Source organism: Sebastes fasciatus, chromosome 24 (genome assembly GCF_043250625.1).
Source record: "Sebastes fasciatus isolate fSebFas1 chromosome 24, fSebFas1.pri, whole genome shotgun sequence".
In the NCBI taxonomy this organism is placed as follows: domain Eukaryota; kingdom Metazoa; phylum Chordata; class Actinopteri; order Perciformes; family Sebastidae; genus Sebastes; species Sebastes fasciatus.
This window is the reverse complement of record NC_133818.1, coordinates 6,941,792-6,953,667: the sequence shown is the minus strand read 5'-3', so window position 1 is coordinate 6,953,667 and position 11,876 is coordinate 6,941,792. Positions and strand designations below refer to the sequence as shown.

The 11,876-nt window shown below is 35.5% G+C and overlaps 1 protein-coding gene across 1 annotated transcript; it reads left to right on the top strand.

Annotated features, from left to right (window-relative positions):
• Positions 1–4,467: 4,467 nt before the first annotated feature.
• spry2 (sprouty RTK signaling antagonist 2) lies at positions 4,468–10,477 on the top strand. Its single transcript, XM_074626920.1, has 2 exons — positions 4,468–4,849; positions 8,463–10,477. The coding sequence occupies exon 2, from the start codon at positions 8,511–8,513 to the stop codon at positions 9,513–9,515; it is 1,005 nt and encodes a 334-aa protein (XP_074483021.1). The 5' UTR covers positions 4,468–4,849; positions 8,463–8,510; the 3' UTR covers positions 9,516–10,477.
• Positions 10,478–11,876: the final 1,399 nt, after the last annotated feature.

Sequence of the window (11,876 nt, the reverse complement as noted above, 5' to 3'; positions counted from 1 at the left end):
TAATATTATTATTATATTATTTTATTTATTTTATTATTTTAATTTAATAATTTTATTAATTTCAATTTTATTTCCAAATGTAATTATTAATTATTTTATTTATTTATACATTTTATTTATTTATACATTTATTTATGCATTATTTTATGGAAATTGCTGAGATGAGAAGGAGCTGAAACAAAAGAGAACATCATGTGCTCTCACAGATAATCCGCTTTATTCTTGTCGTTTGTTCAGGGAGTTCTCGCGCTAAAGATGCAGGTTTTGTGCTACTGTTAATGCAAATTAGTGAAGATACTTATGTCATATGAAACTAGAAAACCTTATGAATCCATTGGTACCAACCATGTCATACTAGCTTGTCGCAAGGAGGACATTTTGGTGAGGAAAAACTGGCATGTCCATTTTCAAAGGGGTCCCTTGACCTCTGACCTCCAGATATGTGAATGTAAATGGGTTCTATGGGTACCCACGAGTCTCCCCTTTACAGACATGCCCACTTTATGATAATCACATGCAGTTTGGGGGCAAGTCATAGTCAAGTCAGCACACTGACACACTGACAGCTGTTGTTGCCTGTTGGGCTGCAGTTTGTTATGATTTGAGCATATTGTTTTATGATAAATGCAGTACCTGTGAGGGTTTCTGGACAATATCTGTCATTGTTTTGTGTTGTTAATTGATATCCAATAATAAATACATACATACATTTGCATAAAGCAGCATATTTGCCCACTCCCATGTTGATAAGAGTATTAAATACTTATATAATATAAATCTCCCTTTAAGGTACATTTTTTATACAGATTTTAGTTTACTATTATTTATTATTTTAGTTTTAGTTAACTATAATAGCCCGCGACAGAACCTGCCAAAAATAATGAATAAACTACTCTATAGATAAATTAATATGCCATTAAATGTACCACAGATAATATATAAAAAATAAATATAGGCATTAATTAATTGAAAAAATGTGACATAAATTTATATTTCTGTTACCATTGTATTAATTCCCCTATTTATCTACTTTTCTCTTTATATTTGAGTTTTATTTATTTATTTTTATGATCTTAACTTTATTTATTTATTTTTGTAATTTGTTTTCATTTAAAACATATTTTATATGTATTTATTATTATTATTATTATTATCATGATTATTATTAATATTAATATTAATAATAATATTCATATTCATAAAAATAAGAATAAAAATAATAATACAAATAAAAATAATGATACATTTATTTATTTCCTCCAAATCATTGATTTCTGATTTCTTTTATTTTTAATGAGGTAATAAGTGAAAACATCAAACTCCTGTTGACAGCTTATAAATTGAGAGTTGACAATCAAAATAACTTGATTTCTTTACTGAAATAAAGTAGTTTTCCGTCACGTTGCAGCTGCAACCACATAACATTACCCTTATTATTTCCTGAACAAAAACACAAAGCTTTAAAGGTGAATGAACAGCGGCCAGCGACACAGCGAAAAACAAAAGAAGATAAATTGTTTAAAGAAAGAGGAAAGCTTCCTGACCTGGATCCAAGTTAATTTGCCAAGTCATACTCTGAGTTGATTAAAGTGTACTTCTCCCAGTTCATAATTACTCTGTCTGGGATTGATCAGACACTCTATTACTAAAACAGAGGAGAGAGACGTCTCAATGTTTTCTCTGAAGGTCTGCTCTTTCTGTCCGTGGCCCCGGACTGACTGAACACGGGCTAATTGGGCTTTTTATTATTTCTTTAGAAAAGGTCTCAATTTCATCGCTTTACTTTCATAGCTGGGTAACACGGTGTTTGGAAGCTGACTTTTAAGGTGTGTGACTTTTCAAAAGAGCACACTACCAGAGTTCACCGACTACCTGCATTGAATTTAATATCAAACTTACTGATTCACGTCTCATTTTTCTTCACATTTCGGACTCACAACATGTTAACGTGTCACATCCCCTGTGTTTTTATGCATGCACATACATGTGCGCTGCTTCCTAATGGGATGAATTGTGTGTGGAAGTGAATCGTATCACTTAATAATCCTTATTAAGGATTATTAGGATGCTTTCCAAAAGATTTTCATTGACATTTAAACAGATTTAATGGCCTATTTTGACTTTTGAAGTGTCAAATCCAGCCTCTATTCATTACACTCTGCAGTACCAGAGAACAACCACTAGGGGGTGTTGCTCCACTATTATTAACAGCAGCACAGAGTAAACTCAGTACTGTTTATTGGCTTGCTAATTAGTTGGCATGGATTGTTTTTAAGCTTAGATCTAAAGCAGCTTTCTTTGTCATGTGTGGGTAAAAAGAAAAAATATATAATTCCAACTAAAATATCTGTGGTTATAGTGGTGGAAAGTTACAAAGTATGTTCACTCTAACACTGTTCTTCAGTACAATTTTATGGTACTTAGCTAAGTATTTAAATTCTATGTTACTTTGTACTTCTACTTCAGTACATTTCTGAGGAAAAACCTTGGGAAAATACGCGCTACATCTTAAACGTACAGAAGTATTACCAGCAAAATATGCTCAAAGTATTAAAAGTTAATAAAGTACTTTCAAAGTTTAACATGTAAGCAGCATTTTAATCTTGCAGCTGATCAAGGTGGAGACAATTTCCACTTTATATATTGTTGGGTTTGTTCTATATTTGTATATGAAGTATTAATCTGTAAAGTAACTATAGCTATCAGATACATGTAGTGGAGTATAAAATACAATATTTTCCTCTGAAATGTAGTGGAGTAGAAGTATAATATAGCATAAAGTGGAAATACTAAAGTAAAGTACAGGTGCTTCAGCAGTGTACTTTTTACTCTATTGTAAATAGAGTTATACAACAACAACGGATATTTTAATTAGACTTACAAAATTAAATTTTCTTTAAATTACCTGTTTTCTCATGAAACGTATTAACAGTATTAATTTATTAGTAGCCTACTTGCATTATTTTGCAGCACTTAATACTTCATATAAGTAGTATCTCAAAAATCAAATGAAATGTATTGATTCTTCTTTTTCTTTTTCTTCTTCTTCTTCTTCTTCTTCTTCTTCTTCTTCTTCTTCTTCTTCTTCTTCTTCTTTGGTTATGTTGGTGCAAGTCAAACAGTATAATAACAAAAGAATAGATACAAACGTTAGAATAAAATAAGAAAAAAAATAGAAATTCTAAGAATATACAATATAAAAAATAAGCTATAAACAAAAATAAACATGATATTTATTATTTTATATTTTATATTTATTAGTAGTAGTAGTAGTAGTAGAAGTAGTAGCAGACTAGTATTAATATTATTATTATTATTATTATTATTATTATTATTATTATTACCATTATTATTATTAATTATGATTAGTAGTAGTAGTAGCAGACTAGTAGTATTATTATCATAATAATAATAATTATTAATAATATTATTATTTATATTATTAGTAGTAATAGTAGAAGTAGTAGAAGACTAGTATTCATATTATTATTATTACCATTATTATTATTATTATTATTATTAGTAGTAGTAGTAGTAGTAATAGTAATAGTAGTAGTAGCAGACTAGTAGTATTATTACCATTATTTATATTATTAGTATTAGTAGTAGTAGTAGTAGTAGTAGAAGTAGTAGAAGACTAGTATTCATATTATTATTATTACCATTATTATTATTATTATTAGTAGTAGTAGTAGTAGTAGTAGTAATAGTAGCAGACTAGTAGTATTATTACCATTATTTTTATTTATATTATTATTAGTAGTATTAGTAGTAGTAGTAGAAGTAGTAAGAGACTAGTATTAATATTATTATTATTATTATTATTATTATTATTACTATGATTATTATTATTATTATTATTATTAGTAGTAGTAGTAGTAGTAGTAGCAGACTAGTAGTATTATTACCATTATTTTTATTTATATTATTATTAGTAGTAGTAGTAGAAGAAGTAGCAGACTAGTATTAATATTATTATTATTATTATTATTACCATTATTATTATTATTAATTATGATTAGTAGTAGTAGTAGTAGCAGACTAATCGTATTATTATCATAATAATAATAATTATTAATAATATTATTATTTATATTATTATTAGTAGTAGTAGAAGTAGTAGAAGACTAGTATTAATATTATTATTATTACCATTATTATTATTAGTAGTAGTAGTAGTAGTAGTAGTAGTAACAGACTAGTAGTATTATTATCATCATAATAATAATTATTATTATTATTATTTATATTAGTAGTAGTAGTAGCAGTAGCAGACTAGAAGTATTATTATTACCGTAATATATACAATAATTATTATTATTATTATTGGACTTCAGGAGAACTTTAGGAGAACTTTGTGAGCATCAGCCTCTGAGCAGCAGCAGCAGTGCTTTTGCCCCCTCACTCTAATTGATCAGACTGGGTGTGAATGGCTTCTCTCCTGCAGCCAATAGCTGAGCACCGGATGCGAGATATCCGCTGCTGCAACAACAAGATCTCTGTTCTCCCTTCAACTCTGCAGCTTGACGCCATTTACAGCCCAAATCCAGATCCAGACCTCCTCTCCGGAAAGAGCACAAAAAAAAAAACATTCACACACACACGAGAAAAAGAAGTACTCAGAGCCTTTGGAGGATAAAACACACCGAATTTGTGTGCAACTTCTGCAGGAAAAGTGCAGGAAAGTTTGGTGACTGAGACCTCGTGCTGTTGCGCACAAAACATGGGATTTACTTTCTCAATGGATTGTACCGACGGATTCCCAGACTGAGTTGTTGCTGCACGGAATAAACTCTCAAACAAGTTGGATTTATTTCACCTGAACGGGAGTTAAAGTGTGGAAAGCACGGTGAGTGACGACTTTTTTATGCATTTCTTGGCTAAAAACATGCTTTAAAAAAGTTTGCATGTGTAGAATCTTTCCTACTATAACTTTGCATACTATAATGTTGTTGCTGTGTGAATTTTGACAGCTATTTTAGCTTAAAAGTGCAGTTTTCCTGCAGCTTTATGACTTTGCCAGAGTCTAATATCTAATTTAATTATTCACTGCTGGTGTGCAGCTTTACTAGGATATAGTCGTGTCCAAGTTGGCACATAATGCACCCTGTTTCTTCTCTTCTCATGCAAACAACATACTGAACTTGTAGGGTGAATTAGACTAATGTAGGACATGTTTTGCATATCAGATTTCTGGAATATTTTATGATGTAAAGCCAATATATTAAATCCAAACCCACTCTGAAATCCACAGGAGGTGTCCTAATAAAATTAAAATTAAATGCACACTCATTAAAAAAATAGACATATTAGTACTCTAATGCCAAGTTTTCTCAGACAAATTTTGATTTTCATGTCTGAAATGTGAATTAGACTAATGTAGGACATGTTTTGCATATCAGATTTCAGGAATATAATGTGATATAAAGCCAGTATATTAAATCCAAACCCACTATGAAATCCACAGGGTGTCTTTATCAAACCAAAAAAGAAAAGAAAATGCATATTCATAAATAAAATAGACATGTCAGTACTTTAATGCCAAGTTTTCTCAGACGAATCTTGATTTTCATGTGTAAAAAGTCTGTTAAAAAAAACTAAGAAATCACCTTAATTAATGTACGAAACACTCAAAGCTAAATGTGCAATCCCATGTTCAGTCATTTTACCCCCTACATTATGTATGGATGTTCAATAAGACTATAAATAATAAAGAATAAATAGTTTTGAAGCATTTAGGCACATTAGAAAGAGATTTAATATCAACAGTTTTATTGACTTTTACTTATTTGAGGAACACCTACACCCACTGGAGCTCAGGTGTCCCACTTTATGGCTATTATTAATATCCAGCTCATGCATATTTGCAATATTAATCTGAAATCCACAGGATGTGTTCTAATCAAACCCCAAAAGAAAAAGAAATGATAGACATATCAGTACTTTAATGCCAAGTTTTCTCAGACAAATCTTGATTTTCTAACGTGGAACAGTCACCTGAAATATGGGAAAAGTCTGTTAAAAGACCTAAAAATCACCTTAATTAATGTATCAAACACTCAAAGCTAAATGTGTAATCCCATGTTCAGTTATTTAATGTTATTGCTGTTACAAAACCTAGGCTTTTATATGGATGTTACATGGAGAATCAAACAACATCAGTAAGACTATAAATAATAATAAATAAAAATGAATAAATAGTTTTGAAGTGTATTAGAAAGACATTAAATATCATTAGTTTTATTGACTTTCACTTATTTGAGGAAGACCTACACCCGCTGGAGCTCAGGTGTCCCACTTTACGGCTATTATTAATAGCATATTTGCAATATTAATCTAAGCGGATGTTCATCAGACACAGTATGACTCATTGGATTTCTATATTTAACCCAACATACTGAGTTTTTTTATTGTTGTCATTTTGAAGAGCTGATGTTGATCAGTTCGCTTCCACCCACCAACATGGCTTTCACACAGAGGCCCTGTAAGTGGACGAGGGCCCCCCACCACCACCTAACAGGTTAACATCTGAGTGTGCCTGCGAGCCCTTCATTTGGAGCCTCATAAATCCTAAAGAACCCTCATGCATGCTCACAGAGAGCACCCCCCACCTCCACCTCCACCACCCTTTACACTCTTTACACGGACCCTTTCATGCCCCAAACTTCTCCTTCTTTTTATCTCGTCACTCATCTTCTTTTGTCACAATGTAAACTGCGTTAGAATGGGGAAGGTTGCTGTGGGCCATTTGTCATGCGACAAACAAAAGCCCTTTCCTGTATTGTCATTGAAAAAGGGGGGGGGGAACCTCACGACCCCGTAGATGGCATTTGAAAGCTAATTACCACGAGGAAGGAGAATTAAGGCCACTACTGTCAGTCAGTGTGATATGTTGGGGAAAACAAGGCTGTGCATTTGAATATGTTAGCATATTGCCCTGTCGCTCTGTATTTATCTAATACTTAGTCACTCAATACGATGAATAGGTGAGATTATAACTGATCTGGGGCTGTGAGGATTTTTGTTCAAGGTTAGAAACTTAAAAAATGCCATTTAGTTTCCTTGTTCTGCCGTTTACACTCTCACACGTAGCTTTAACTTTTCATGTTATCTGTTTGGCTCATATCAGTCTTCAGTCCTCAACAGAAATACTGAACTTTGAGCATCTCCGTACACATCATATCCTTATAGATAATATACGTGACTAAGCTATTTAGTGTAGAAAAATTGTAAATACATATTTGCTACCATTTACGGCTGCAACTAACTTGTTATTTTCATTGTCGATTATTAATTTCTTGATTAGTTGCTTGGTCTATAAAATGATGAAAAATGCCCAAGATGACATCCTCAAATGTCTTGTTTTGTCCACAACTCAAAGATATTCAGTTTACTGTCATAAAAGTGTAAAGAAACCAGACAATATTCACATTTAGCAAGCTGCAATCAGAGAATTTAGACTTTTTTTTCTTAAAAACAACTAATTGTTGCAGCTCAACTACCATTTTACACATTTTAATTGCATTAGAAATATAAAAACATGTCCCAATAATAATTAAAATGTCATGTTTTATCTGAATATTATTGTTTTTTGCACTGTTGCTCGATATACTATCGTTTATGACAAAGAAAAGTATCCAAATCGTACTTATTTGAGGAGCTGGAGCCTGCAAATGTTTTACACTGCTGCTTTAAAAACAACCAAAACGATTATTTAATTATCAAAACAGGTGCAGATTAAGTTTCCGTCGATCGATTAATCGACTAATCGTTGCAGCTTTAATCAGATAATTTTGTTGATTAAGCCAAAAAAATTCAAAAACCAGAAATGATAAAACATAAAGATATAAAGTTTTGTATTATAAAACACTAAAAGAAGCAGCATATATTCATTTTAGTTGAACCAGTGGATATTTTGCTATTAATCGATAATCAAAATAGCTGCAGATTCATTATCTTTCTCTTATTTTGAAAGTATTTTTAGGCATTTTAAGACAACAGGAAATGAGGGAGAGAGACGCAACAGATGTCCCCAACCGGACTCGAACCGTGGACGTCACAGTTCATGGTTGACGTCTCAAGTTACAGGGCTGCCCCGCAGATAACCTCCCTGTCAATCGAATCATTGATTAATCATCAGTCAGTGTTGTGTCATGGGGTGTGAAGAAACAGGACGTTTGCACAAACTAGTGGCGTTGAAGCATCTAAGTTCAATAAAGATACCAGTTTGTAAAGATGACGCCCCGGAGCTACGAGGAAGCAAACATGTACAGACGTAGCTGTAGTTCCGTAGACTCACTCTTACATCAACTATGTGATCATCTCTCTCCCCGACACTGTGATGCGTTTGTTAGGCTGTATTTCCATAGTGGTGCTTGTACAGATACCGGTTATTATTTGCATGTCATCATTTGCATGGCCCGTCACAGACAGGTATAAACTGTCTGTCTTTCCTGTTACAGGACTTCAGATGTGTCCCATGCCAGCCAGAGTGGCCCTTCAGTCCCGAGATGGATTCCACAAGTCAGAGCGACAGCGACGGGGGAGGAGGACGCCACGGGTGGTCGCCGGGCACGCCGCATGACGAAGGGAGAAGGCAAAGCCACGACGGTCCGTCGGATCCCGGGTTGACCAACGGGCCGCCACCGCCCAACACTCCAGCAGTGCTGTCTCTGGATCAGATCAGGATAACTGGGAGTAGTAATGAGTACACAGACGGGCCCACTGTGGCCCAACGGTCTCCGGCCTCGCCACACAGGCAACAGAAGAGTGACTTGGTTACGTCGCCAGGTTCAAGGACCGCTGGGCAGCAGGAGACTCCGCAAGAGGGGCCTAATAATCTGCGCAACTTGCATTCATTGACTCAGCATGGAAACACTTCCGGCGAGGGCGTGCTGCGGCCCTCCAGCGCCGAGGACTCCCAGAGTAGCATCAGGACCAGCGTGGGGAGCTCCTCTTCAGGCCAGAGGCTCCTCGGCAGCAACCAGATAATCAGAACCCAGCCCAAACGCGCCGAGCTAAACTCAGACGAGCTGAAACCCCTGAACGACGTGTCCAGGGCGGTGGTGGCCGTGCCCGGCAGCGGAAGCTCTAAAAACCCAGACATACACACCAACAAGTGCGAGGACTGCGGTCGGTGCCGCTGCCCAGAGTGCAGCCGCCCACGGGCGCTCCCTTCTTGCTGGATGTGCGGCCGCCGCTGCGTGTGCTCGGCACAGAGCGCGGTGGAGTACGGCACGTGCGTGTGCTGCGTCAAGGGGCTCTTCTACCACTGCTCCAGCGACGACGAGGACACGTGCGCCGACAAGCCCTTCTCGTGCACGCAGTCGCACTGCTGCGTGCGCTGGACCACCATATCGCTCCTCGCCCTGCTCTTCCCCTGCCTCCTGTGCTACCTCCCGGCTAAAGGATGCGTCGCCGCGTGCCAGAGCTGCTATGACCGAGTCACGCGACCCGGCTGTCGGTGCAAGAACACAAACCCGATCCACTGTGAGGATGTCTGCAAGCCGACGTAGATGGTGATGATGCAGAAGGATGGGAAGACTCCGTGTTGACTGAACTGTTGTGTAGTTGAACGGTTTGATTAGAGAGTTTCTGTGTTTTCCATCTAGTTCTTCATGCCTACCACATCTGGGCGGAGTCACATTTTGCCTTCAATTGTCAACTTTTAAGGCCGATTTGACAAAAAATGTTCCTACAAGGCACTGGAGGTGCATCCACTCACCCTGTCATTATGAGCTCCACTTGCAAGGTAAACCAAAATAAGCGCTCCACATGTTAAAAAAGGTATGAAGACACATTCAACTACTGTTAAGTCCTGATATATAATCCCTTCACTCAAGTGCCCAGATACCGTGTTGTTGCTACGAGAGTCCAAATGTTGTCGTCGCCTTGTTTTTTAACATTTAATACAACTTATATGCTAAGAACAGACTCCTATTACTAACTGTATGTAAAGTAGTGAATGCAAAGGGTATGTACATTAGAAAATGAGTTTGACAGATGTTTTATTTTTGTACATATAATACTTCAACTGTGAAAAAAAAGTTTTCTGCCATACCAGAGGCACCTTGATGAATCCACATTTCTATGAATCAGTCAACGTCATTCATACAATGTTTGTACATTCACTGGAATGTATATCAATCATTTAATGTAATTTACAAAAGGAAAAAAAAAAATCCCTTCTACTTGTAAATTGTACAGTGACCTTATATGAGAAATTTATTTTCTAATTCCAACATTGCTTAGTGTAAAGTTAAAAAAAATATATATTTATTTGAAGGTTTATTATTTTATAATGAAAAATATTTATTTTGAGAAAAGCATTGTTCATGCGTCGCCTCTTACAGGGAGGGGGGGGCTGCTCTGTCGTCGCTGAGGTGACCTGTAGGAGTGTCAACGCTGGATGAATAGTTCACTATGAATTAGAAGACAAATATATTAACGTTTGAAATTAAACAACCTTGAAGTCTGACGGAGTATTCTTCCTGTTTTTATTTCTGCATTGTCTTGTGTACTCTTTAAAACTCTATATTTAGTATGATAAAGTCTTGAAATGTGGTACATACATACTTTGAGCAAGTATCTAACAGTACAATGTTGACATTTTACATGATTTTTTCAAGTCAAAAACACTAACACTTATGTTTATTAAATGTTTTCTACATGAAATATTATTTTTACACTGCATATGTGTGCATATATTTGATATTCAACTTGTTATAAGTTCATAGATACCAAATACATGATCGTGCTCCTTGTAGTTTCTGAGATACAGACATTCTCTTATCATTCTATATCTAGTATTTGGGCACATGGGGTTACTGTTTTTGCTGAGTATTGTCCCATTATGTGCCCAAATACTAGATATAGTATGATAAGAAAGGTTGTCAATCAATTAAAATATTCAATCGCAAATTAATCACATTTTGAAAATGTACCTTAAAGGGAGATTTGTCAAGTATTTAATACTCTTATCAACATGGGAGTGGGAAAATATGCTGCTTTAAGCAAATGTATGTATATATTTATTATTGTAAATCAATTAACAACACAAAACAATGACTAATATTGTCCAGAAACCCTCACAGGTACTGCATTTAGCATAAAACAATATGCTCAAATCATAACATGGCAAACTGCAGCCCAACAGGCAACAACAGCTGTCAGTATGCATGTAAAAAAACGACATGGTTTTTGCCCCAAACTGCATGTGATTATCATAAAGTGGACATGTCTGTAAAGGGGAGACTCGTGGGTACCCATAGAACCCATTTACATTCACATATCTGTAGGTCAGAGGTCAAGGGACCCCTTTGAAAATGGCCCTGACAGTTATTTAGCCTCCTTTGTGACAGGCTAGTATGACATGGTTGGTACAAATGGATTCCTTAGGTCTTCTAGTTTTATATGATACCAGTATCTTCACTCTAGCTTTAAAACTGAGCCCTCTACAACCTAAAAATCCCAAGTTCCATTACTATGTTCAAGAAATTAGTGGCGTTAAAATGAATTTGGGTTAACGTGTTCTCATCGTGTTCACTTTGACCTCTTTAATGATGAGAAAAACTCACTTTTCAGCCAAATGGTGTCACTGAGTTTAAAAAGAACTCTTCCACCACAGGAAATAAAGAAATATCAGTTGCGGGCACAAATGGGTTAAATGGGTCACATTCAGGGCGATGTAGAAAATGATAGATATGACCATAAAGTGTCTCTACACCACTATCTGAACATGCAGAAAGTGCCAGTTGTGTCTCCAGATGCTTAACGCCAGACTTAAGCACAGTTTTCGACGTTTCTTTTAATTGCGCCTCTGCACGAACACCTCGAGCGGAGCTATCATCAACCACAATCGCTCCACGATGTTTGCA